General features: G+C 46.6%; 3 protein-coding genes and 1 long non-coding RNA gene across 9 annotated transcripts in view; 3 read left to right on the top strand and 1 right to left on the bottom strand.

Annotated features, from left to right (window-relative positions):
- Positions 1–23,121, top strand: part of LOC148115872 (uncharacterized) — a 54,334-nt gene extending 31,213 nt beyond the window's left edge. Inside the window, exons 1-3 of one of the 4 annotated variants that reach the window (XM_087884368.1) lie at positions 17,441–17,768; positions 18,496–18,572; positions 19,897–23,121. In XM_087884368.1, the coding sequence (XP_087740494.1) occupies positions 20,090–21,598 (1,509 nt within the window). In that variant the 5' untranslated portion in view covers positions 17,441–17,768; positions 18,496–18,572; positions 19,897–20,089 and the 3' untranslated portion in view covers positions 21,599–23,121. Of the gene's footprint in view, positions 1–17,440; positions 18,573–19,896 lie in introns of those variants that run through there. The other 3 variants (XM_087884369.1, XM_087884370.1, XM_087884367.1) reach the window with 3 other exon arrangements.
- LOC117659867 (uncharacterized) overlaps positions 1–27,702 on the top strand; it is a 72,029-nt gene that overhangs the window by 31,366 nt on the left and 12,961 nt on the right. The window contains exon 1 of one of the 3 annotated variants that reach the window (XM_087884219.1): positions 25,553–25,638. The exons of the other annotated variants lie outside the window; for them this stretch is intronic. The gene's annotated coding sequence lies outside the window, so the exon portion shown is untranslated. Of the gene's footprint in view, positions 1–25,552; positions 25,639–27,702 lie in introns of those variants that run through there. 3 annotated transcript variants of the gene reach the window in all.
- On the top strand, positions 203–11,299 carry LOC148115874 (uncharacterized). Its single transcript, XM_087884476.1, is given in 4 exon segments — positions 203–3,264; positions 3,338–3,347; positions 8,507–9,768; positions 9,770–11,299. Coding segments are annotated over 4 exon segments (3,639 nt in total). The 5' UTR covers positions 203–1,162; the 3' UTR covers positions 10,035–11,299.
- On the bottom strand, positions 13,927–16,485 carry LOC148115873 (uncharacterized). The gene is made up of 2 exons (XR_015731795.1): positions 15,832–16,485; positions 13,927–14,446 (listed from the first exon to the last, which is right to left on the bottom strand). It is a non-coding gene; the product is annotated as an uncharacterized LOC148115873 (long non-coding RNA).

Below are 27,702 nucleotides of genomic sequence, written 5' to 3'. Positions count from 1 at the left end.
CGAACGGCCTGCCCGCCTCGCACTCCAGGCAGTGTCCAGCCATGTCAGCCACACTGGACGCTGCCCGGAGCACGAGGTGGACAGGCCGTTTGCGCCTGCAAAGGTTGGAGCAACCCTCTCCCGCCACTTCTTCCAATGCACGTGTGCTAAGAGGAACTACCCAGTCAGCATGGACGCACTGGGAAACGAACCTCTGGGTTTCCACTCATGCGCATCGGCCAGATAGTCTTCTGTTTACTAGCACACATTTGTGTGCGACGATCAGCTGGCTGCTCCCACACACGTGATGGCCAGCTGATCGTCATGCACACCAGTAACCAGCAGACTAGCTGGCCAGTGTGCATGCATGCCCCGGAAACCCGAAAGAGGAATGGGCGACACAGCACATGCAGGCGATATGGTTCCGCGTGTCACTTCCGGCACACATGCCATAGGTTTGCCATCATGGCCCTATACCATTTCGGACCCGTGGTGGTCCATTCTTTTCTTAAAAACCTCCAGTGTTTTGAGTACCCACAACTTCTGCAGACCAATTGTTACACTTATTAATTGTCCCCTTTGTTAGGATTTTTTTACTTAAACAATGAGGCAACAATAGGAAGCCATTCTAGGAGGAAGACATATGCAATCTGTGCTGGCTCAAAGAACAGTGTCCATGAATACCTACACGGGTTGTACTCTGTACACAATTAGATCTACCTGGCACATATAAATCTTATTGGGGAGGTCTTTACAGTTTGTCTCACATACTGTAGCATCATCACCCCCCCTTCCGAGCAAAAGGAAAAGGGAGGGATCATCCCCAGATCAGGCAGGCAAATGGGGGCAACAGGATCCCAGCATTGCTTTGATTCTGCGGAGAGGAAATAGAGACTTTGGGGGGCTTCTCCTGGGTTCATATAGGGGGTCTTCCAGCTATTGTTTGGGCTATTTGGAAAGCCAAAGAAAATAAACCTTCCTCTCTCCTTCACTTCTTTTATCTTTATCCTGCAGGGGCCACCAGGAAAACCTTTGGAGGAAGTTCTGCTTGCAGGATCCAATCTGGGTCAGTCACCGGGACCAGAGGTTTCGTCTTCCGAGTTTTTGGACTTGTGCTGGAGCCCATCCTCCTGCCCATCTTCCAACCTTTTGGCCAAAGTTCTGATTGTTAGAGTTTCCTTGGATGGAAAGCCCTGGAAGTGAGCAGCCTCTGGAAACTATGCAGAGGGGGGAACTCTTTGGCCAAAGGTCCCCTCAGAGGAATCAGGGGAGACACTCAAAATGCTCCATGTGTGGGAAATTCTTTGGTCACCGGTCCCTCCTTTTGATCCACCGGAAGCTGCATACGGGGAATGGATCCCACCTGTGTTTTCTATGTGGGAACTCCTTTCCTGGACTGTGGAGCTTTGCCAAACATCTCCGGAGCCACCCTGGACTGAAGCCTTACAAATGCAGAGAATGTGTGGAATGTTTTGCTAAAGGCTCAGACCTTGGAGCCCATCAGCGAATCCACCAGAAAAAGAGATCTCAGGAATCCTGGAAGCGCTGGGGAAGATTTTCTGAGAGACGGCGTCTTTCTAGGCCTCAGAACAGTCAGGCTGAAGAGAAGCCCTGCAAGTGTGTGCAATGTGGGCTGTGCTTTCCTCAAAACTCAGAGCTGCTTAAACATCAGCAAATCCACACCAGAGGGAAACCCTATCAATGTCTGGAGTGTGGGAAATGTTTCCGTAATAAACAATTGTTTAGAAAACATGAGAAAATTCATACAAGGCAGAGTCCTTATAAATGCTTAGACTGTGGAAAATGTTTCACTCGGAGCTCAACTCTTTCCAAACATAATAAAACACACACAAAGGAGGAAAGCAAAACGTGCCTAGAATGTGGGAAGTGTTTTTCCAGCAAATCAGATCTGCTGAAACATCAGAGAATTCACACTGGGGAAAGACCCCATGAATGCCCAGAATGTGGGAGATGTTTTAGCCAGAAGTCAAACCTAATTCGACATCAGAAACTTCACACTGGGGAGAGACCTTATCAATGCCCAGAATGTGAGAAAAGATTTGTGGATTCTTCTGAACTTTGGAGACACCAAAGGACACACAAGGGGGAAAAACGACATAAATATAAGTCACACCGAATTCGACAACAGAGAATTCACCCTGGGGAAAGACCCCATGAATGCCCAGAATGTGGGAGATGTTTTGGCAGAAAGTCACACCTAATTCGACATCAAAAAATTCATACTGGAGAAAGACCCTATCAGTGCCCACAATGTGGGAAGTGTTTTATCAGAAAGCAAGAACTAATTCAACATCAGAGAATTCACACTGGAGAAAGACCCTATAAATGCCCAGAATGTGAGAAAAGATTTGTGGTTTCTTCTGAACTTCGGAGACACCAAAGGCTGCACACGGGAGAAAAACTATATAAATGTAAGGATTGTGATAAATGTTTTTCTTTTAAGGAAGCTCTTTTTCGACATCAGAGTATCCATACAGCGGTGAAGCCCTATATGTGCATCGAGTGTGGAACATTTTTCCGTACAAAAGTAAGCCTCAGGAGGCATGAGAATGTTCACAGAGGGGAAAAAAAGTTCAAATGTTTAGAATGTGGGAAAACATTTGCTTATTCAGCATCCCTTAGAATTCACTGCCAAACTCATACAGGTGAGAAACACCACAAATGCTCAGTGTGTGAGAAATCTTTTACCCGGAAAGATACACTTGTGATGCATCAGAGAAGCCACTTAGAGAAGCAATATAAATGTCCGGAGTGTGAGAAAACTTTTCATTGCAAATATTATCTTAGAAAACATGAGAGGCTTCACAAAGGAGAGAAACCTTTCACGCGTGCGCATGTGCAGAAAAATAAAAAATGCCCAGAATGTGAGAGATGTTTCCGTGACAAGGCACAACTAATTCGACATCAGAGAATTCACACCGGAGAAACACCCTATGAGTGCCCAGAATGTGGGAGATGTTTTGGCTACAAGTCAAGTCTAATGCGACATCAGAGAATTCACACTGGAGACAAACGTTATCAATGCCCAGAATGTGAGAAAACATTTGTGGCGTCTGGTGAACTTAACAGGCATCAGAAGCGGCACACAGGGGAGAAGCCATGCAAATGTGGGGAGTGTGGGAAAAGTTTTATTGCAGCAAGCGATCTACGGGCTCATCAGAAAATCCACACGGGGGAGAAGCCGTACAAATGTGCAGAGTGTGGGAAATGTTTTCCTCGAAAATACAACCTTGGAAAGCATCAAAAAGTCCATACACGAGTGAAGTCATAGAGATACACAGAGTGCAGGTTAAGAGTTCATAAAGGAAGGCGATTAGAAACTCTTAGATCGTGGGAGACCATTTCTTGTCAATTGTCCCTTAAAACTCACACTCATATAGGCCAGCGGTTCTCAACCTGGAGGTCGCGACCCCTTTGGGGGTCGAATGGCCATTTCACAGGGGTCGCCCAAGCCCTCTCTCGCTCCCCCCCATGCCTTCACTCACCCTCACCCTCTGCCTCTGTTGGATCGCAGGTCGCCATTTGCTTACCCCGCCCACTCCCAATCTATTGCTGCCTCCTGAGTCCCAGCTGATGGCTAGAGGGAAAAAAACTGTTTAAATTCTTGCCGCGGGGCTTCAAAGGGCCGCCCTACAGCTGATCAGTGTTAAAAGAAAACAAATGAGTAGACCAGTGCCTGCAAAAATAGAAAAAACAGCCCCTTTCAGCTTCAGCATAGGTTAATTACCATAAGTTGATTTGATCAGCCTCCCGACTCTCAGCTGATTTGCTCTCAGCTAATTTGCGGAGGGCTCTGTTCAAAGAGGTAAATTGCTGGAGCAGATTTTTTTCCCCTAGCTATGCTGAAAAAGCGAAACTGAAAGTAAAACAGGGTCTTTGCTGCAACGTGACAAAATGAGGCAGAGAGAGATTTCTTTTTCTTTTTCCTCACCAAAAAAGGTAGGTGCAAAACTGCAAACAATGGGAAATTTAGGGCAAAAGAGGAGGTTCAAGATTTTAAAACACAAAAGAAAAAAAGCTCTATTTAACTAGGGAATTGTAATAATTGAGATACTATTAATTCTATATTGTGTTGAAAGCAGAAATGATTAAGTTGTGGTTTGGAGGAACATATGGGGGAAATTATTTGGTTTATTATTATTGGTATATATAATTAATTGATTTGTAAGAAATTGGATTGCATGGAAATAATTGGAATATTCATGTTCATATTGATTAATATACAAAAAAGATAGTTACATAACTAATTGATTTATATTAAAATGTTGAATTTGTATTAAACAGCTGTATTACATAATTACATAATTAACCAATGTGAGGATGGATATAAAAATAGATGACAATGCGAAGGGGTATAATATAGAAGGGAAAAATTGAATTTGATTAAGATTAGAGATGAGGATGAAGGATAATATTGGTTTTTTTAAAAAATAGATGAGGAATAAATATGGCAAAAAGGAAATATAGAAATTGTAAATTTAATTGAAATGACTAAACACTGGTTAAATTTGTGAACCGGCCAAATACTCTGTTCAAAGAAAATACATTGTATGTTTGTATGTGTGTTTCTAATTATTGCTACTTATTCCTATTTGTTCTCTTTTATTCTTTAAAGTTTAACAATTCATTCTTTATCTTAATATCTTTATATTTGTTTGGGGTTGGCTTTCTTCCCTTTCATCTTTTTAAGGTCGGTCTGTCTCCGATCCATCATCTCAGCCTCTTTGCACTCGGCAGATCCTCCCGATCTCACCCGCCGCCCTACCGCGGAGCCCATCCTCCCCAGCCGTTTCAGCCTTGCCAGGGGACGGATGAGGGGTCCCAGCGCCCGATCCCGCCTGCAAGTCCCCCCCCCACAACCTTTGGGGGAAGCAGGGATCCCCGGTCGCCTCTTCCCAATCCTGGGGGGGGAGGGGGAGGGGGGAGAGGAAAAGGCCCCTCCCTCCTCTGGACTCCGCCCGGCCAGGAAAGAGGCGACTCGCCCAAGGCCCTCCGAGGGGGAAACTGCAGCCGCTCCCGAGGAAGGAGGGGCTAGAGCGTCTCCCCCTACTCTTCCAGGGAGGAAAGGGGAGCCGGAAAAGGCGGGGAAAGGTTTCTAGTGGCCTCTCTAGGAAGCTCCTCTCGTTCTCCCCCACCTCCCCTCCGTACGGCTGAATTTCGGGGACTTTTGTTCTTTTTTCCCACTTGCGGCGTTTTGGGCGAATTCTTGGCTGTCCGGCAAGGCTGCTCCTCGGCCCCGCTCCGGGCAGGTGGGGCTCCCGCTCTCCCTGGGGCTGCCCGGAGGAAGGTCGCCCCGCTGAGTGCCCGCTGAGCCAGGGGTGCCAGGAGGGTCCCGGGTGGAGGCGGGGCTGGACGGGGAGCCTCTGGGCAAAGGGGGGGGGAGAGGAAGCCCCGCCCCACGGAGGGCAAAGGGCGGGGCTTCTCTTTCCAGGGTCTCAGGGGGGATTATGGGGTCAGTGCAGGAAACGGCCGCCTCCTCCCTTCAATCGGGGGTGGAGGGTTTTCTTTATTGGGGGGAAAAGGGTTAAATTGCCTGAATTGAGCTCATTTCCTCCCAAGGGAGAAAAGATCCATCTTCTTTCCCTGTCATCTAAATAGAGAAGAATTGATGTTCTTTGCTTTTATTTTAGTATTTCAATTACTTACTTTTCTTTCTACAGAGGTGGGTAGAAAAAAAATCCATTATTTGCCTCGTTTTGCTCTGAAGGAGGCTGTGATGTGGCAGCCCCTCGTTGGTGGGTTTTATCCCTCAGAATAGGGCAGGAAGGGACCTTGGAGGTCTTCTAGTCCAGCCCCCTGCTCAAGCAGGAGACCCTCTGCCATTTCAGATGGGTTGCTGTCCATTTTTATTCTTGTGTGCCAAAAGGGTTTGTGCGTCGGCACCCATAATACAATCCGCCCCACCACATGCGCATGCGTGCATGACCCCACCTCCACGCATCCCATTTTGGGCCTGGAAAGCCTCCTGCACCAAACTGCCGGCGCGAACGGCCTGCCCGCCTCGCACTCCAGGCAGTGTCCAGCCATGTCAGCCACACTGGACGCTTTCCGGAGCACGAGGTGGACAGGCCGTTTGCGCCAGCAAAGGTTGGAGCAACCCTCTCCCGCCACTTCTTCCAACGGAGCATGACTGCGTCGGAGTCGGCGTGCCTCTTACTGCTCACCGTGACCGCTTCCCACCAGGTGGGTCGCCATGAGTGAGGAGCTGCGCTCTCCTTCGGTCCTCCTGGGGCAGCGTGCCTCCCCGCCAGTGGCTTCTTCTTCTCGCTGCTCCAGGAACAGCCTCTGCCTCTTAGCCGGTGCAAATGGCCTGCTGCTGCCTTCTCTGCTCCGCCAGCTGCTCCTGCCACTGCAAGGGAAGCTGCAATGCGAGAACCGCCAGGGGCGAGGGGGTGGCAGTGGCAGGAGCAACAGGCCGGGGCTTCCCTCCCTCCCCCTGGAGGCCAGAAGCCCGCTTGGGCGGGGAGACAGGGAAACCCCGGCCCGCCTGTCCTTGCTGCTGCCACTCCTTCCCTCCGGCGGTAGTGGTTCTCCTGCCCCAGAAGGACCGAAGGAGAGCGCAGCTCCTCACTCATGGAGACCCACCGGCCAGGTTGTGGTAAGAGGTGCGTTGCCCAGGAAGTGGTCATGCCCCTTGGAAGACATGGTGGGAGACGGTTGCACCAAACTTTGCTGGCGTGAACAGCCTGCTCATCCTTGCGGCTGCCACCCCCTCACCCCTGGCGGTGCTGCTTCCCTGGCAGTGGCAGGAGCAGTCGGTGGGGCAGAGAGGGCAGCGACAGGCTATGGCGGCAGGCGGTTCACACCAGCTGAGAGGCAGCAGCGGCCCCTCCTGCCAGCCTCGTGTTCCAGGCAGCGTCCAGCCAGCCATACCTGGCCTCCCGCTGCAGCAATCCACGTGGATCCGAGGCAGCGCAGCTCCAGTCCTTTCCTCACAATGGTGTTGACAAGACAGGCGGGCGGGCACAGAGCGACTGGCGGCAGTGCTCCTGGCTGGCAAAGGGTCCCAGGGCTGCATGTGGGTGGCGATGGGATTGCCGCTATGCACGTGTGCTAAGAGGAACTACCCAGTCGGCATGGACGCACTGGGAAACGAACCTCTGGGTTTCCACTCATGCGCATCGGCCAGATAGTCTTCTGTTTACCGGCACACATTTGTGTGCGACGATCAGCTGGCTGCTCCCACACACGTGATGGCCAGCTGATCGTCATGCACACCAGTAACCAGCAGACTAGCTGGCCAGTGTGCATGCGTGCCCCGGAAACCCGAAAGAGGAATGGGCGACACAGCACATGCAGGCGATATGGTTCCGCGTGCCACTTCCGGCACACATGCCATAGGTTTGCCATCATGGCCCTATACCATTTCGGACCCGTGGTGGTCCATTCTTTTCTTAAAAACCTCCAGTGTTTTGAGTACCCACAACTTCTGCAGACCAATTGTTACACTTATTAATTGTCCCCTTTGTTAGGATTTTTTTACTTAAACAATGAGGCAACAATAGGAAGCCATTCTAGGAGGAAGACATATGCAATCTGTGCTGGCTCAAAGAACAGTGTCCATGAATACCTACACGGGTTGTACTCTGTACACAATTAGATCTACCTGGCACATATAAATCTTATTGGGGAGGTCTTTACAGTTTGTCTCACATACTGTAGCATCATCACCCCCCCTTCCGAGCAAAAGGAAAAGGGAGGGATCATCCCCAGATCAGGCAGGCAAATGGGGGGGCAACAGGATCCCAGCATTGCTTTGATTCTGCGGAGAGGAAATAGAGACTTTGGGGGCTTCTCCTGGGTTCATATAGGGGGTCTTCCAGCTATTGTTTGGGCTATTTGGAAAGCCAAAGAAAATAAACCTTCCTCTCTCCTTCACTTCTTTTATCTTTATCCTGCAGGGGCCACCAGGAAAACCTTTGGAGGAAGTTCTGCTTGCAGGATCCAATCTGGGTCAGTCACCGGGACCAGAGGTTTCGTCTTCCGAGTTTTTGGACTTGTGCTGGAGCCCATCCTCCTGCCCATCTTCCAACCTTTTGGCCAAAGTTCTGATTGTTAAGAGTTTCCTTGGATGGAAAGCCCTGGAAGTGAGCAGCCTCTGGAAACTATGCAAAGGGGGGAACTCTTTGGCCAAAGGTCCCCTCAGAGGAATCAGGGGAGACACTCAAAATGCTCCATGTGTGGGAAATTCTTTGGTCACCGGTCCCTCCTTTTGATCCACCGGAAGCTGCATATGGGGAATGGATCCCACCTGTGTTTTCTATGTGGAAACTCCTTTCCTGGACTGTGGAGCTTTGCCAAACATCTCCGGAGCCACCCTGGACTGAAGCCTTACAAATGCAGAGAATGTGTGGAGTGTTTTGCTAAAGGCTCAGACCTTGGAGCCCATCAGCGAATCCACCAGAAAAAGAGATCTCAGGAATCCTGGAAGCGCTGGGGAAGATTTCCTGGGAGATGGCGTCTTTCTAGGCCTCAGAACAGCCCGACTGAAGAGAAGCCCTGCAAGTGTGTGCAATGTGGGCTGTGCTTTCCTCAAAACTCAGAGCTGCTTAAACATCAGCAAATCCACACCAGAGGGAAACCTTATCAATGTCTGGAGTGTGGGAAATGTTTCCGTAATAAACAATTGTTTAGAAAACATGAGAAAAGTCACACAAGGCAGAGTCCTTATAAATGCTTAGACTGTGGAAAATGTTTCACTCGGAGCTCAACTCTTTCCAAACATAATAAAACACACACAAAGGAGGAAAGCAAAACGTGCCTAGAATGTGGGAAGTGTTTTTCCAGCAAATCAGGTCTGCTGAAACATCAGAGAGTTCACACTGGGGAAAGACCCCATGAATGCCCAGAATGTGGGAGATGTTTTGGCAGAAAGTCAACCCTAATTCAACATCAGAGAGTTCACACTGGAGAAAGACCCTATCAGTGCCCAGAATGTGGGAGATGTTTTGGCAGAAAGTCAACCCTAATTCAACATCAGAGTGTTCACACTGGAGAAAGACCCTATCAATGCTCAGAATGTGAGAAAAGATTTGTGGTTTCTTCTGAACTTCGGAGACACCAAAGGCTGCACACGGGAGAAAAACTATATAAATGTAAGGATTGTGATAAATGTTATTCTTTTAAGGCAGCTCTTTTTCGACATCAGAGTATCCATACAGGGGAGAAGCCCTATATGTGCATCGAGTGTGGAACATTTTTCCGTACAAAAGGAAGCCTCAGGAAGCATGAGAATGTTCACAGAGGGGAAAAAAAGTTCAAATGTTTAGAATGTGGGAAAGAATTTGGTCGTTCATCAACCCTTAGAATTCACTGCCAAACTCATACAGGTGAGAAACTCCACAAATGCTCAGTGTGTGAGAAATCTTTCACCCGGAAATATACACTTGTGATGCATCAGGAAATCCACTTAGAGAAGCAATATAAATGTCTGGAGTGTGAGAAATCTTTCACCCGGAAAGATATACTTGTGATGCATCAGAGAAGCCACTTAGAGAAGCAATATAAATGTCCGGAGTGTGAGAAAACTTTTCATTGCAAATATTATCTTAGAAAACATGAGAGGATTCACAAAGGAGAGAAACCTTTCAGGCGTGCGCATGTGCAGAAAAATAAAAAGTGCCCAGAATGTGGGAAATGTTTCTGTGGCAAGGCACAACTAATTCAACATCAGAGAATTCACACCGGAGAAACACCCTTTGAGTGCCCAGAATGTGGGAGATGTTTTGGCTACAAGTCAAGTCTAATGCGACATCAGAGAATTCACACGAGACAAACGTTATCAATGCCCAGAATGTGAGAAAACATTTGTGGCGTCTGGTAAACTTCACAGGCATCAGAAGCGGCACACAGGGGAGAAGCCATGCAAATGTGGGGAGTGTGGGAAAAGTTTTATTGCAGCAAGCGATCTACGGGCTCATCAGAAAATCCACACGGGGGAGAAGCCGTACAAATGTGCAGAGTGTGGGAAATGTTTTCCTCGAAAATACAACCTTGGAAAGCATCAAAAAGTCCATACACGAGTGAAGTCATAGAGATACACAGAGTGCAGGTTAAGAGTTCATAAAGGAGGGCGATTAGAAACTCTTAGATCGTGGGAGACCATTTCTTGTCAATCGTCCCTTAAAACTCACACTCATATAGGCCAGTGGTTCTCAACCTGGAGGTCGCGACCCCTTTGGGGGTCGAATGGCCATTTCACAGGGGTCGCCCAAGCCCTCTCTCGCTCCCCCCCATGCCTTCACTCACCCTCACCCTCTGCCTCTGTTGGATCGCAGGTCGCCATTTGCTTACCCCGCCCACTCCCAATCTATTGCTGCCTCCTGAGTCCCAGCTGATGGCTAGAGGGAAAAAGCTGTTTAAATTCTTGCCGCGGGGCTTCAAAGGGCCGCCCTACAGCTGATCAGTGTTAAAAGAAAACAAATGAGTAGACCAGTGCCTGCAAAAATAGAAATAGGTTAATTACCATAAGTTGATTTGATCAGCCTCCTGACTCTCAGCTGATTTGCTCTCAGCTGATTTGCGGAGGGCTCTGTTCAAAGAGGTAAATTGCTGGAGCAGATTTTTTTCCCCTAGCTATGCTGAAAAAGCGAAACTGAAAGTAAAACAGGGTCTTTGCTGCAACGTGACAAAATGAGGCAGAGAGAGATTTCTTTTTCTTTTTCCTCACCAAAAAAGGTAGGTGCAAAACTGCAAACAATGGGAAATTTAGGGCAAAAGAGGAGGTTCAAGATTTTAAAACACAAAAGAAAAAAAGCTCTATTTAACTAGGGAATTGTAATAATTGAGATACTATTAATTGTATATTGCGTTGAAAGCAGAAATGATTAAGTTGTGGTTTGGAGGAACATATGGGGGAAATTATTTGGTTTATTATTATTGGTATATATAATTAATTGATTTGTAAGAAATTGGATTGCATGGAAATAATTGGAATATTCATGTTCATATTGATTAATATACAAAAAAGATAGTTATATAACTAATTGGTTTATATTAAAATGTTGAATTTGTATTAAACAGCTGTATTACATAATTACATAATTAACCAATGTGAGGATGGATATAAAAATAGATGACAATGCGAAGGGGTAAAATATAGAATAGAAGGGAAAAATTGAATTTGATTAAGATTAGAGATGAGGATGAAGGATAATATTGGTTTTTTTTAAAAATTGAGGAATAAATATGGCAAAAAGGAAATATAGAAATTGTAAATTTAATTGAAATGACTATACACTGTTTAAATTTGTGAACCGGCCAAATACTCTGTTCAAAGAAAATACATTGTATGTTTGTATGTGTGTTTCTAATTATTGCTACTTATTCCTATTTGTTCTCTTTTATTCTTTAAAGTTTAACAATTCATTCTTTATCTTAATATCTTTATATTTGTTTGGGGTTGGCTTTCTTCCCTTTCATCTTTTTTATTGTACAGCAGTCTTTCTCCTCAAACCTACCACCTCTCTCTTTTCTTTCCTTCTTACTTTCTTCCCCCTCTCTTCTTCTCCTCCCTTCTTCCTCTTCCATTCTCCTTCTCGTCCTCTCTTCCTCCCTCTCTTACCCTCACTCCTACTCTAATTTCCCTTCCCTTCCTTCATCCCTCTCTATTGCTGTATCCTTTTATGCATATGGACTACTCAGAGGGCTGAAAAAGTTATTTTTGACTGGTCCTCGCACTTTTGACCAGTCCTTGAACTTACGACTGTCCTCACATTTTACGTTTTTTGCCCTATCTTATCACCATGATGAAGAGAAGCAGTTGTGAAATGAGTGACATGGTTGTTAAGAATGCTGCACGGGCATAAATGTGAGGATGGTCATAAGTGTGAGGACCAGTCAAAAGTCCGAGGACCTGTCAGAAATGACTTTTTTCAGCCCTCTGAGTACACATAGCCATGGCCACCCGGTCACATGACCAGCTAGCCACGCCCACCGTCACATGACCTCCAAGCCACGCCCACAAAATCAGCCACGCCCACAGAACCGGTAGTAAAAAAAATTTAGAACCCACCCCTGGTTGGGGCTCACCACAACATGAGGAACTGTATTAAAGGGTCGCAGCATTAGGAAGGTTGAGAACCACTGCTATAGGTAAATGCACTTTAAATGTTTGAAGTGTGATGTATGGTTTGCCTGGAAAAATACTCTTTCAGCATCAATGAATTCTTACTGGAGAGAAACTTTTATCAGTGCTTAGAATGTGGCAAAAAATTTTATCTGATCATCAGATCTTCAGATGCACATGAAAAATCCACACAGGAGGAAAACCTTACAGGTGTATAAGATGAGAATACTTTTCCTTGCCAAGTGGAACGTCTTGCCTTCTAGTGTTTCTCCGTTAAAATTGCCTCCTTGGAAATTTTCTTGCCAAGTTAAATTTTGTTACAATTTTGTAAAAATTTAATTCTAAGACGTGAATATGGAAATCTGATATGAGTGTGAAAACCTAATATCTAATGTGAAATTGTCTGGAACCGTATAAGGACTCCTGCCTTGGGCAGGGAAGGTAGGACTAGAAGAATACAGCTCTGTTATTCTGTGGTGGCTCCCTTGCAGCCCTATGATTCTAAGAATTTAAAAAGAAAAAGGGAGCCTCGGTGGTACAGCGGACTAAGTGCTGTTAAGTGCTAGCAGTTAGCTGCCAGCTGCCTGCAATTAGTGCGAGTTCAAATCTCACCAGGCTCAAGGTTGACTCAGCCTTCCATCCTTTCGAGGTAGGTAAATTGAGGAGCCGGATTGTGGGGGCAATAAGGCAGCTTTGTATAGAACAACACCGCTTAGGGCCCCCCGAAAGCCCTAATAAGCAGGTATATACATAAAAGTATGCAGGCTATTGCTATAATGCAGCCGCCCTGAGTCTTCGGAGAAGGGCGGCATATCAATTGGACGAATGAATGAATGAATGAAAAGAGGGTTCATTTAGTGACCGTTTGAAGTTACAGTGGCACTGAAAAAAATGACTGATGACCATCTCTCAGCATCCCCATGGTCACGTGATTAAAGTTCAGATACTTAACTACTGACTCACATTTCTGACGGTTGCAGTGCTCCAGGGTCACCCGATCCCCTTTTGCGACCTTTTCACAACCAAAGTCAAAGAGAGAAGCCAGATTCACTTAACAACCATGTGACTAACTAAACAACTGCAGTGATTCACTTAACAACTGTGGCAAGAAAGGTCGTAAAATGGGGAAAACTCACTTAACGAGCGTTTCACTTAACAACATAAATTTTGGGCTCAATGGTGGTCGTAATTAGAGGACTACCTCTAGATGATAAATTGAGAGTTTTTAGAAAAGTAACATGGAGAATACAAGGTGAAGTCAAATGAATGTGGAGATGTTTTGTTGAAAAGTCACACCTAATTCGACACCAGAGACTTCACACCAGAGATAGACTCTATCAATGCCAAAATGTGAGAAAAGATTTGGGGAGTCTGCTGATCTTCAGAGACCCCAAAAGGGGCACACAGGGAAGAGGCCCTATAAATGTGGGGAGTGTGGTAAAAGTTTCACCTGAAAACGAAACCTTAGAAATCATCAAAAGGTCCATAGAGGAATGAAGCCATAGAGATGCATTGAGTGTGATAAAGTTTTGCTCAAGAGCGACATATCAGAGAAATCACATGGGAAAACGCCCATTATGCCCTCATGGTGGAGCAGTTTTCCATAGTGGATCAACCCCTGAAAATCATAAAAAGTTTGCAAACTTTGTTAAATTTTAGAAAAACAAAGTCCAAGAAAACCAAGGAGAAAGAAGTGGAAAAAAAGGGAAGGGGGAGGGAGGGAAAAGCAAAATTGGAGTGTGCAGACAAAAAGGGGGGAAAAGCTAAAGAGAAAAAGTAACTTCCAACTTTCTTCACTACAGGTAAAAATCCTAAGTCTCAATAGCTCTTTGAATTAGAATAAACCATAATAAACTACATTTATCATTATAAACATGTATATCCATAAAAACCCAAGGTTTAAATTTCATTTCTTTCAATTACAAGCAAATCCAAGAGTGGTTTCCAAGTAGAAGGAAATCTAAATAGTTTTCTTTACTCAAAGCAGTCAACTTCCCCATCCATTCTTCCATTCTGGGTATATGTGAGTCCTTCCATCTCTGTGTGAAGAGAGCTTTGCAGCTGTTGTCAGATAGAAAAACCAAGTTCTACAGTTTCTTCACTCTAATCATCTATCAAATCTTCTGGTTCAGTTGTAAATTCAAGGAGGTCTGTTCAGGCTCCTACGGTAAAGGATCTCATGGAAATTGTCTTCTCTTTTCATTGCGCCTAAATGACAGGAGATGCCCATCTTTCTCCCCCCCCCATTTTTCCCCCCTCCCCAAAGGTCTGGTGGTCTCCCATTCAGAAGAGAAGAGCTGACTTGAGGCTTGGATGGCATGTTTTTTTTATGATACAATAAAGGTAATGTAGACTTTTGAAAAACCATATTTCAAGTCCCTACGGAAAGGATACAAAACACCTTTGTGAGTCTTGGCACAGAACATGGGCAATAAAGGTGAAGTCAAGAGATCAACTGCAGAGAGGTTGACTGTTTCATATTTTTCACATGCAGAGTTAAGAGATTTAAAATAGGCAAAATGACATTTGGAATTGAACAACAGAGAGAAATTGAAACTGATTCTGATCTTAGGATTCTGTCAATCTAGCCTATATCAATAAAGTAAGAATTCTAGAACTCTTCTGGGTTTTCTTTCCTGATTCAGCCTCTCTTGAACAGCTGATATCCGTCTTGACCCCGATATCATTCTTCTTTCCAAAACGGGCAAGGCAAAGTCAGATTAAAATTTAGGTCCTACCCCTGGAGTTTCTTTGCAACCGTCCAAGCATTTTTAAACCGTTTATTCATGAACTTCTTTAAACATTCCAGACTGGGCTAAAGTTCATCTTGGTGGTTTTGTACATTTTGTATCACGATACAAAAAAGATGTTGAGGGTAGTAAGAGTGCAGGAAAGAGCAAGAAAGACAAGTAGGGGACTGGAGGCTACAGCATAAGAGGAAAGGTTGCTGCTTATGTCTAGTCGAAGGAAGAGTAGAACTAGGAGTGACAGGATGGCAGCATTCCAATATTTGAGAACTGTCATGAAGAAGAGGGGGACAACCTACTTTCCAAAGCACCTGAAGGCTGAAGAAGAAATGGCTGGAAACTGATGGAGAGACACAACCTGGAAATAAGGACAATTTTGTTGTGGCTCCATTGCCTGAGCCTGGGCTATCGACAGATGCAGACTCTGAGAGTGAGGAAGAGGAGTTGGCAAGGCCTCCCTCTCCAGGACCCTCCTCTCTGGCAATGCCTCCGGAGGACACCGAAGGCCAAAAGATAGGCTCAGAGCCAAGCATGTCCCCGCAGCCACAGGTGGACAGCGACAAAGGAGATAAGTGCTGGCTGGACCCTCGCCAGAGGCGCAGGGAGAAGCGTGCGCAGCAGAGGGGAAGGCGTGCCAGAGATTAGCTGAGTCACTGGACCACACCCCACAGGGTATAAATGTGGATGTGGTGGCCGGTTCAGTTTGTGACGAGCAAAAACTAGAAATAATCCATGATCTCTGCATTACTGGACTTTGCCTGCTTTATCGGACTGCCTTTGGATTAATCCTTGTATTGTTGAAAACTCTGCCTGTTTTATCGGAATGCTGGCAGTCTAATCTTTGTTTTGTGTGAGTAAAGTCTGAATTGGCAGCTAGCCACTGGGTTGCTGCCAGCTTTATTTTCAAAGAATTTTGTCGTGTGGCTTATTAACTCCGGGCCGTCTGTGGGGGTGCGTGAGTGGAACGGGGACAGAACAAATTTCCTAAGAGAACTATTGATCAGTGGAACTGCTTACCTCCAAAAGTTGTGAGGGCTCCATCAGTGGAGGCTTTTAAGGAGAGTCTAGGCAGTCACTTGTCTAGAATGCTATAGGAGAGTGTTGGTGAACCTTTTTGGCACCAAGTGCCGAAATGGGAACGCCCGTCAGCACTCATGTGCCAGAAATCGGAAAAGCAGTGAGCCATCGTCCGTTGCTCTTCTGGGTTCCTGCACACCGGCCAGCTGGTCTTCACGTGCACAGGAGCTCCGGAAACCGGAAGAGCAGCTGCCTGGTGCACATACGCAGACTGGGAAGATGATCTTCCGATTCCTGGCATGTGCACCAGCCAACTGGTCTTCCCCGAAGTTCTGGTGGCCAATCGGTCCTTTGCGATTTCCAGGCAAGCCCCACGGACCAGATCTAAGCAACCTGTGGGCTGGATTCGGCCCATGGGCCTTGAGTTTGCCACCCCTAGTCTAGTCAAATGAAGAGGAGGACTAGGAGTGACAGGATGGCAGCCTTTTAATAGTTGAGAAACTGTCACAAAGATTAGGGGTGGGGGGAACCTGAAGGTTGAGCAAGAAACAATGGCTGGAAAATAATCAAGGGGAGATTAGTTTCTAATCAGCCTAGAACTAAGGAGAAATTTCCTAACATTTACTGCTATTAATCAGTGGAACTATTTTTATTTTTTTTTAATTTGATTTATATGCTGCCCTTCTCCGGAGACTCAGGGCGGCTTACAATGCGTTAAGCAACAGCCTTCACCCTTTTGTATATTTATAGAAAGTCAGCTTATTGTCCCCACAAACTGGGTCCTCAATTTACCTCACCTTAGAAAGGATGGAAGACTGAGTCAACCTTGAGCCTGGCGAGATTCGAACCTGCAGTAATTGCAGGCAGCTGGTCTTAATAACAGGGTGCTTTAGACCACTGTACTACCAAGGCTCCTTTGTACTACTATTTGCCTCCAAAAGTTGTGAATGCATAGGAGCTCCTGCTTGGACAGGAGGTTGAGCTACAGGACCTCCAAGCTCCCTTCCAACTCTGTTGTTCTGTCAGCTTTCTGACCTGTCACTTGGAAAGGGTTACGTCCCTGACACGTGTTTCCCCCATGATCCGAGGTGCACAACAGGGGGACTTTTCTACAACTGGGAAACCTCCATGGCTCCATCCACTTGCTGCTTCCCCCTCCCAGTTCTCCATTTCCCAACCACACACCTGGGAAGAGGAGCCCCCCAGGGGAGGAGAAGCTCCTTAGGAAGGAAGGGCTCAAAGGCAAGGAAGGCGGTTAAACCTTCGCCCTTTGCACCTAAGTGGGAGGAGGAGGAGGGAGGTTTCCAGGGCTGCCTCTGCTGCAGGGAGACCGGCCGGCCAGCAATGAACGGACTGAAAGGCAATCCTAGTTTAATGTCGGTCTGTCTCCGATCCATCATCTCAGCCTCTTTGCACTCGGCAGATCCTCCCGATCTCACCCGCCTCCCTACTGCGGAGCCCATCCTCCCCAGCCGTTTCAGCCTTGCCAGGGGGCGGATGAGGGGTCCCAGCGCCCGATCCCGCCTGCAAGTCCCCCCCCCGCAACCTTTGGGGGAAGCAGGGATCCCCGGTCGCCCCTTCCCAATCCTGGGGGGGGAGGGGGAGGGAGAGAGGAAAAGGCCCCTCCCTCCTCTGGACTCCGCCCGGCCAGGAAAGAGGCGACTCGCCCAACGGCCTCCGAGGGGGAAACTACAGCCGCTCCCGAGGAAGGAGGGGCTAGAGCGTCTCCCCCTACTCTTCCCAGGGAGGAAAGCGGAGCCGGAAAAGGCGGGGAAAGGTTTCTAGTGGCCTCTCTAGGAAGCTCCTCTCGTTCTCCCCCCCACCTCCCCTCCGTACGGCTGAATTTCGGGGACTTTTGTTCTTTTTTCCCACTTGCGGTGTTTTGGGCGAATTCTTGGCTGTCCGGCAAGGCTGCTCCTCGGCCCCGCTCCGGGCAGGTGGGGCTCCCGCTCTCCCTGGGGCTGCCCGGAGGAAGGTCGCCCCGCTGAGTGCCCGCTGAGCCAGGGGTGCCAGGAGGGTCCCGGGTGGAGGCGGGGCTGGACGGGGAGCCTCTGGGCAAAGGGGGCGGGGGGAGAGGAAGCCCCGCCCCACGGAGGGCAAAGGGCGGGGCTTCTCTTTCCAGGGTCTCAGGGGGGATTATGGGGTCAGTGCAGGAAACAGCCGCCTCCTCCCTTCAATCGGGGGTGGAGGGTTTTCTTTATTGCTTGAATTGAGCTCATTTCCTCCCAACGGGGAAAAGATCCACTTTCTTTCCCTGTCACCTAAATGGAGAAAAATGACTAAGAATTCTTTGCTTTTGTTTTAGTATTTCAATCATTTATTTTTTTTAAATTTGATTTATATGCCGCCCTTCTCCGGAGACTCAGGGCGGCTTACAATGCGCTAAGCAATAGCCTTCATCCTTTTGTATATTTATACAAAATCAGCTTATTGCCCCCACAAACTGGGTCCTCAATTTACCTACCTTATAAAGGATGGAAGGCTGAGTCAACCTTGAGCCTTGGTGAGATTCGAACCCTGCAGTAATTGCAGGCAGCTGTGTTAATAACAGGGTGCATTAGACCACCGTACTATCAAGGCTCTTGATTTACTTTTCTTTCTGCAAAGCTGAGTAGAATCTGAAACAAAAACCATTACCGGTATTTTCCTCGTTTTGCTCTGAAGGAGGCTGTGATGTGCCAAGGGACCTGGAAGGTCTTCTAGTCCAACTCAAGCAGGAGATCCGATACCATTTCGGACAGGTGACTTATCTCATTATGTTTTTATCTAGTGGCTTTTGCTTAGAATTAGGTTCCAAAGGTCGTGAAGATTGCCCCCCCCATTTCCTCCCCTATTTTAGATTAAAGCCCTTTTGATAAGATGAGCCCGTCGTTTTCCGAATATATTCTTTCCAGTACTTGTGAGGTACCATTCATCCCTTGGCAGGAACCCTCTATGGGCTTTTGATTATTTTAGTAAGGCTCTCAGTTACATCTTTGATTTTTGCTTCAGGGAGATAACATACCTGCCTAGCTTGGTTATCTGCTCTGCGGACTATAGTTTCTCTTCCCCTAAGAATTGAATCGCCTATCACTGATACTCGCCATTATTTTCCCTAGGGAAGACTGGGATATTTTCTTCCCCACACAGAAATGCTTGATTTTGCCTCTTTTTAAGAAACGATTGAAGACTGCTCTTTTGTGGGTGCATAGTTCCCTCCAGGGGAGACCATGAAAGTAATTGTTCAGTTCCAGAAAGGCTTCATTGGAGTGGATTGGATACACAGAAGGGGGTTTATTCTTGGATGTTTTCTTCTAAAACTGACAGGTGTCCATCGGTCTTCCTCTTTATATTCATATATAAGGTCCGTTTTTTTAATGGAAGCTGTTTCTTCCTTCTTGTGTTCAGCGTGGGTGTATTGGATTTCTTCTTTGAGGTTCATTTTTTTAAAGAAGCTCTTTGTTAACAAAGGAAGCTGGCAAGTAGTAGAGCAAGCCAATTAGGAGGGAAAAGGAAAGGAAGAAGGAACTGTAACTGAGAGAAGGGAGAAAGAAGGAGCTGAGGGAAGAGAGGAAGAGGAGGAGATTCAGGATGGTCAGTGGCCTTGAGCAGGACAGCCGCAGTGGCCTCAAATGGACTGAAAAGGATTGAATATGACAGTGGAGGAAAAAATGTGTTAATTCAATAATTTTGCCAACCCATATAAACGATGAGGTTAAAAAAAAAAAGTATTGTCCCCTCTGTTAGGAATTTTTTTACTTAAACTATAAAGCAACAGTAGGAAGCCATCCTTGGAGGAGCCCATATTACAGTCTCTGGTGGCCCAAAGAACAGTGTCCATGAATACCTATATAGGTTGTACTCTGTACACAGTTAGATCTACCAGGCACATACAAATCCTATAGGAGGATCTCTTTGAAGTTTATTTCACATCAGAATTCATATAGGGCAGTGTTTCTCAACCTTGGAAGCTTGAAGATGGGTGGACTGATATAGGGGGTCTTCCAGCTATTATTTAGGCTATTTGGACAGCCGAAGAAAATAAATCATCCTCTCTCCTTCACTTCTTTTATCTTCATCCTGCAGGTGCCACCAGGAAAACCTTTGGAGGAAGTTCTGCTTGCAGGATCCAATCTGGCTCAGTCACCGGGACCGGAGGTTTTTTCTTCTCAGCTTTCGGACTTGTGTTGGAGCCCATCCTCCAACTTTTTGGCCAAAGTTCTGCTTGTTTGAGTTTCCTCAGATAGAAAACTCTTAAAGTGAGCAGCCCCTGGAAACAATGCAGAGAAGGGAACACTTTGGCCAAAGGTCCCTTCAGAGGAATCAGGAGAGACACTCAAAATGCTCCAAGTGTGGGAAATCCTTTGCTCACTGGTCCCTCCTTTTGATCCACCGGAAGCTGCACACGGGGAATGGATCCCACCTGTGTTTTCTATGTGGAAACTCCTTTCCTGCAATGTGGAGCTTTGCCAAACATCTCCGGAGCCACCCTGGACTGAGGCCTTACAAATGCGGAGAGTGTGGGGAGCGTTTTGTTAAAGGCTTGGACCTTGGAGCCCATCAGCGAATCCATCAGAGAAAGAGATCTCAGGAATCTTGGAAGTGCTGGGGAAGATTTCCTGAGAGACGGCGTCTTTCTAGGCCTCAGAACAGCCAGGCTGAAGAGAAGCCCTGCAAGTGTGTGCAATGTGGGCTGTGCTTTTCTCAAACCTCACAGCTGCTTAAACATCAGCAAATCCACACCAGAGAGAAACCTTATCAATGTCTGGAGTGTGGGAAATCTTTCCATTATAAACAATTGTTTAGAAAACATGAGAAAATTCACACAAGACAGAGTCCTTATAAATGCTTTGAGTGTGGAAAATGTTTCACTCAGAGCTCAACTCTTTGCCAACATAAGAAAACACACAGAAAGGAGGAAAGCAAAACATGCCCAGAATGTAGGAAATGTTTTTCCAGCAAATTCTGGGTGCTGCAACATCAGAGAATTCACACTGGAGAAAGACCCTATCAATGTCCAGAATGTGAGAGACAATATGCGAGTTTATCCGCACTTCGGAAACACCAAAGCACACACGCAGGAGGAAAACTCTATAAATGTAAGGATTGTGAGAAATGTTTTTTTTTTAAGGGAAGTCTTTTTCGACATCAGAGTATACACACAGGGGAGAAGCCCTATCAGTGCATCCAGTGTGGAACATTTTTTCGTACAATATTCATCCTCAGAAGTCATGAGAATGTTCACAGAGGAGAAAAAAAATTCAAATGTTTAGACTGTGGGAAAGAATTTGTTTCTTCATTTGCCCTTAGAAATCACTGCCGAATACATACAGGAGAGAAACCCTATAAATGCTCGGAGTGTGGGGAATCTTTTCGTTGCCAGAGACATCTTACAAACCACAAGAAGGTTCACGCAGGAGAGGAGGCTTACAAGTGTGTGCAGAAAAATGAAAAGTGCCCAGAATGTGGGAAATGTTTTGGCAGGAAGTCAAATCTAATTCGACATCAGAAAATACACACCGGAGAAAGACCCTATCAATGCCCAGAATGTGAGAAAACATTTGTGGAATCTGCTGAACTTCGGAGACATCAGAAGGGGCACACAGGAGACAAGCCCTATAAATGTGGGGAGTGTGAAAAATGTTTTATCACGGCAGCACCGCTACGGGTTCATCAGAGAATCCACACGGGGGAAAGGCCATACAAATGTGGAGAGTGTGAAAAATGCTTTTCTCAAAAACATCACCTTACATATCATCAGAAGATCCATACACGAGCGAAGCCATAGAAATGTATAGAGTGCGATAATGTTTTGTTCAAAAGCAAAACATCAGAAAAATCAGAGTGAAGGGTGAGACGAGAGGTCAACTGAATGCAGAGGGATTGACTGCTTCATCGTTTTTGTATGTAGAGTTAATTAAGATTGAAAGGCGAAATGAGATTTGGAATTGAACAACAGACTGAGAATTTGAAACTAAAGTACCATATGTGCAACTGGTGGACTTGCAATTATTTAGCTATCTGTGATAATCTCGGTATTGTTTTCCAATACTAAAGTTCAAAAACTTCCACACTCTTTTTTAGATGTCCGGTGACATGGCCTGCAGCTGACACGCCCAGAGAATCTCCTCTCTCTGGACTGTCATTTTTTCAACTTAACAACAGAAGGGACAGGCTTCCTTTTGTCTGCTTGACTTTCCGAGGTTAAAGGAAAGTCCCAGAATCATCCCTCAAGATCCTCCGATAACAGCAACAGCCTGCAAGCAGTTTTAGAAGCCAAGCTTCCAAGATAACTAGTGAGCTGAAGCTGGGAGGCAGGGTCGAAACCATGTCATTGTTGGATAAAACAGCCGTTTTGGAATTTATTTTTCAAACAGACAATAAGCTGTGCCCTTCATTTCTTAAACAATTTATGAGACTACTAGCTGGACACCCGTGCTTCGCTACGAAACTATGTGCTCAGGCTTGATAAATTGATACTTGCAGCCTGAAACTTAAATGTAGAATGTGTAACTCCGTAGCATCAGAGTGTGTTACTATAATGCAACTGGCAGTTGGAACGGAGAGGGAGGGGGATTAAAATGTCCCAGCCCACAGCATCCATCGGTATTCATCTGGTTAGCATCCTGCCTGCGTATGAGAGTTGAGGGGTGTTTGGAAACTCAAACAGTATTTGCTGTGTGAGCAAAGAGGAGACAGGAAGGGGGCTGGGTGTGGTTTAGCTCAGCTGTTCTGTAGTAAAACTGCTTGCTGCTGTGAAAGTAAAACTGAAAGTGAAACTCCTGCTTGTTTTGCATTTGGAATAGATTTCTTTTGAGATGGGCAGGGGGAGCACAACTCCTTAGCATCACAGTGTGTTAATAATAATATAGGAAATACTAATGATCTGATGGTCATTTCGAAAAATCCTTTCTTACTGAGCACCTAGAAGCCAAAAGGAACATAAGTGGCAAATTTCAAATTTGTAGGCTTTATGGTTCTAGAGAAAACGCGCAAGTGGTTTTTGCTTTTATATATATATAGATTTAAAGAGTTACAGTTTACCACCCCTTTTTGAAGCTTTGAATGCCATTTTTCAGACTTCTTTATTCTAAAACAAAAGGGAGAGGATTACTAGAGGCAGCCAAAATAAGGAAACATTTGTTTGAAATATGAAGATAAAAGTTGTGGCTTTAATCTACTACTTTGAAAATAATTAATTGCTCTGTATTGTTTTGTTGTGGATGGTTGAAATCTGCTTGTTTTTAAGGGCTCGGATTGGCTGAGAAAAGAAATAATTAAATGAATAAATAAATAACAACCTAATTCTAACCCCAGAATATAAATCTGCTTTCAGCTCCCAGTGCAACTGTAACAACCGCCCAATTGTTTTCAAACAGTTTATTCAATGAACTTTTTTAAAACTTCCAGATCGGGTCAAACTTCATCTTTGTGGTTTTGAATGTTTTGTATCACGATACAAAACAGATGTTGAAATTAATAAGGGTGCAGGGAAAAGCAACAAGGATGATTAGGGGACTGGATGCGAAAACATCAGAGGAATGATTGCACAAACTGGTTATGTCTAGTCCAGGGGTGTCAAACTCGATTTAATTGTGGGCCGCAATGTGCTGGACCACAGGGGTGGGGGTGGGCATGGCCATGATGCACATGACACGCAACTCATGTCGGGAAGACACCCCTTGTGGCCAAGCGCTAAGGCAGGTAACTTCCCTGAGACTCTCCCTCACTCTCATTATAACTAACCTTCCTTCCTTCCTTCCCCTCTTCATTCTAATTTCTTCTTCCTTCCCCGCTTTCCTTATTTTTCCTTTCTTGCAATCTTCTCATCTTCCCTTCTTTTTCTTCGTCTTTCCCTTACTCCTTTCTTGCCCCTTCTTGCATGCTCAAATGCAAAAAGGGAAACGTTTCTCCTTTTGTTTTGTTTTTAGTTTTAACAGCCCTCTACCAGCAAAAATGGGGGGCTGAAGGGGTGGCCCCCTGCGTTCTATTGTTGCTGGCAGAGGCACTGCAAACCGGCCCTTTGTGATTTCCAGGCCGAGGTGGGGACTCAGGGTTACCTTCCTCCTGGAGGGGAGAAGCCCTCCTGGCGCCCCCAGGAAGAGCAGGAGCCCCACCTGCCCCTACGCCCAGAATATGCCCAGCCACCCAAAATGCTGCAACTGGGAAAACAGCATCAAAATTCCCGCCAATTTAGCTCCCAGACACATGGGGGGGGGGACAACGAGAAAAGCTTCCTAGAGAGGTCCTTGGAGCAGGGGTCTCCGACCTTGGCCACTTTAAGACTTGTGGACTTCAACTCCCAGAGTTCCTCAGCCAGCTTTGCTCTGGGAGTTGAAGTCCACAAGTCTTAAAAGTGGCCAAGGTTGGAGACCCCTTGCCTTGGAGGCTTAGCCCCGCCCCTTCCAGCTCCGATTTCCTCCCTTGCAGAGTGTGGAAAGACCCTCTGCTCCCTCCTTCCTCTCCTACCACCTGACAAGGAGTGGTTGCAGCAGGGCCGGATTTAGATGAAAAGAGGCCCTAGGCTATTCCACTTATGAGGCCCTTTCACCTATAGTGAAAGTGTAATTTTAATTTTGCTAACAATCTGAATGTAGGCCCCTCTTGATCTTGAGGCCCTAGGCTGAAGCCTAGTTAGCCTATAGGAAAATCCGGCCCTGGGTTGCAGTTTCTTCCCCCTCGGAGGTCGCTGGGCGAGCCGCTTCTTTCCCAGCCGGGCGGAATCCAGAGAAGCCGGGAGCCTCTCCCTCCCTCTTTTCCCTCCCAGAACTGGGAAAAGGCGAGACAAGACGTTTAAGCTTTTTCCACCCGTTCATTCATGAACTCATTTACCAATTCCAGATTGGGCTGAAGTTCATCTTTGGGGTTTTGTACATTTTGTATCATGGTATAAAAATGATGTTGAGCCTAGTAAGGGTGCAGGGAAGAACAGGAAAGGTAAGTAGGGGAGTGGATAAGAGGAATAAGTGAATAAGAGGAAAGGTTGCAGGAACTGATTATGTCTCGTGGAACGAAGAGAAGGACTGGAAGTGACAGGATGGCAGCCCTCCAATATTGGAGAAGCTGTCAGAAAGAAGAGGGGGACAACCTATGCTCCAAAGCACCCGAAGGCAGAACAAGAAGCAATGGCTGGAAAATAAACTAGGGGATTATCCAGCCCAGAACTAAGGAGAATTTCCTGAGAGAACCATTAACCAGTGCAACGGCTTCCCTCCAAAAGTTGTGGGTGCTCCATCAGTGGAGGGTTTTCAGAAGAAGTCCCTTGTCTGGGATGGGGTAGTAAGATCACTTGCTAAGGCAGGGGGTTGGGCTAGATGACCTCAGAGCTCCCTCCCAACTCTTCTTCTGAAGGTTTGCTCATTCGGGGCTTGAAAGTTATACAAACCGACCAGTTACCCACAGTCAGCAAACCACCATGAAAGCAAAGCTTATGGGACGGTGTTTCCTGACGCCCCGAAGGGCACAAAAGGGGGAAATTGTAGCCTCCCCCGCGTCCAAGTCCTCCCCCCTCCCCAAACAATCCGGGAAGAAGCCTCTCTGGACTCCGGCCGGCTGGGAAAGAAGCGGCTCCTCCTGCTCCCTCCGAGGGGGAAGCGGCGCTTGCCAGACCCCAAAACTGTAGCAGCTCCTGGGAGAAGAAAGACTGGCTAGAGCGTCTCACGCCTCCCAGGGAGAAAACGGGGACCGGAAAAGGCGGGGAGAAGCCTCCGTGGGGCCTCTCTAGGAACGTCCTGTTGTTCTTCCTCCCCTCTCTGTGGTTTCCCCACTTGCGGCTGGGCGAATTCTTGGCTGTCCGGCAAGGCTGCTCCTCGGCCCCGCTCCGGGCAGGTGGGGCTCCCGCTCTCCCTGGGGCTGCCCGGAGGAAGGTCGCCCCGCTGAGTGCCCGCTGAGCCAGGGGTGCCAGGAGGGTCCCGGGTGGAGGCGGGGCTGGACGGGGAGCCTCTGGGCAAAGGGGGGGGGAGAGAGGAAGCCCCGCCCCACGGAGGGCAAAGGGCGGGGCTTCTCTTTCCAGGGTCTCAGGGGGGATTATGGGGTCCATGCAGGAAACAGCCGCCGCCTCCCTTCAATCGGGGGTGGAGGGTTTTCTTTATTGCTTGAATTGAGCTCATTTCCTCCCAAGGGAGAAAAGATCCACTTTCTTTCCCTGTCACCTAAATGGAGAAGAATTGATGTTCTTTGCTTTTATCTTAGTATTTCAATTGTTTACTTTTGTTTCTACAAAGCTGGGAAGAAGCTGAAAAAAAACCTCATCATTTTCCCAGTTTTGCTCTGAAGGAGGCTGTGAAGTGTCAGCCCCTGGTTGGTGGGTTTTGTCCATCAGAATAGTGCGGGAAGGGACCTTGGAGGTCTTCTAGTCCAGCCCCCTGCTCAAGCAGGAGACCCTATACCAGGGGTCTGCAACCTTAAACACTCAAAGAGCCATTTGCACCCATTTCCCACAGAAAGGAAAACACCGAAAGCCACAAAATCTGGGTGGGCATGGCCAACTTGAGGGCACTCACTCCCACCCAGCTGTCACATGACCCCCTTTTTGCCCCCCAGTTTGGGTCTGAGCCTGGTGCAGAGGCCAATGAAGACGCCAGACATGAGGTGCGGGTTTTGATTGCTTTTTATTGACCTACTCCAAGGAAAGGGGCTCCTAGCCAAAATGCCAAGAGCCAAGAACAAAGGATTAAGAAAGCTTTCTACATTTTCACTAAAGGAGAAGACGGAATAATAAGAAACATCATCTAATAATAGACATTTTAGTGATAATTCCACAATTTGTTCAATTGGTCTCCAGTTATCCCTATTCCTAAGCCTTGGCTAATGGAAGCCTCGGGAGTTATCTAAGGCACATTTTTATTGGCTGCAGGCCATCTCTACTCCTGTCTTTGAGCTGAGGTCTGCAAGTTGCCTAACTCCTTGTTACTTTTCTCAGCCTTCTAACCACCCAGAATTGTTACAAGCTTTACAACTGCATATTGCCAGACAAACTGCCCAATTACTGGCTTCCTGGTTTACTTTCAAGTGTGCGCATGACCTTGCTTTATTGTAGAAAACAGCCCATCACCCCAGCCATGCAGAGAACATGACAGCAATGTTTGCTCTCGGATGTTGTTTTCTTCTAAAAGTGACAGGCTTCCATCCCTCTTCCTCTTTAGGTTCATTGTGTTCAAACTGCATTACTGGCCCCGAGCAATGTACTTGCATCCTCTCTAAACTATAAAGGAACCATAGGAGACCATTCCAGGAGGAAGACGTATTCAATCTGTGCTAGCCTAAAAAATAAGTGTCCATGAATACCTACATAGGTTGTACTCTGTACAGAATTAGATCTACCTGGCACATACAAATCCTATGGAGGGTCCTTGCAGTTTGTCTCACATCATGTAGCATCAACGCACCCCCCCACTCCCAAGGAAAAGGCAGGGATCACCCCCAATTTAGGTAAGCAAATGGGGAGCAACAGGGACTCAGCCATCCCTCTCGTCATGCTAAGAAAAGGGAATGGGAGGCCAGCTCTGCAGGGAGGATCCGAGCATTGCTTTGATTCTGTGGGGAGGGAATAAAGGCATTGGGGGCCGTTCCTGGGTACATATAGGGCCGTGATGGCAAACTTTTTAGAGACCGAGTGCACAAACTGCAACCTAAAACCCACTTATTTATCGCAAAGTGCCAACACGGCAATTTAACCTGAGTACTGAGGTTTTACTACTTAAAATAAATGATAAACAAGGCATAGTTCAGTTTAGAACTATGTGATAAATGCACTTTCATCGCCCTTCATTTTTTTTCTATTTTTGAAAGATTACATTTAGCAACAATAAAAAAGAAAACCTTTTGTAATATCATTTCTCCTTCCCTCCCTCTCTCTCTCTCTCTGTGTTTACCTCCCTCTCTTTTTCTCTC

Source organism: Pantherophis guttatus, chromosome 2 (genome assembly GCF_059756535.1).
Source record: "Pantherophis guttatus breed Tessera chromosome 2, ASM5975653v1, whole genome shotgun sequence".
Taxonomy (NCBI): Eukaryota; Metazoa; Chordata; class Lepidosauria; order Squamata; family Colubridae; genus Pantherophis; species Pantherophis guttatus.
This window is presented reverse-complemented; position numbering and strand designations above follow the sequence as displayed.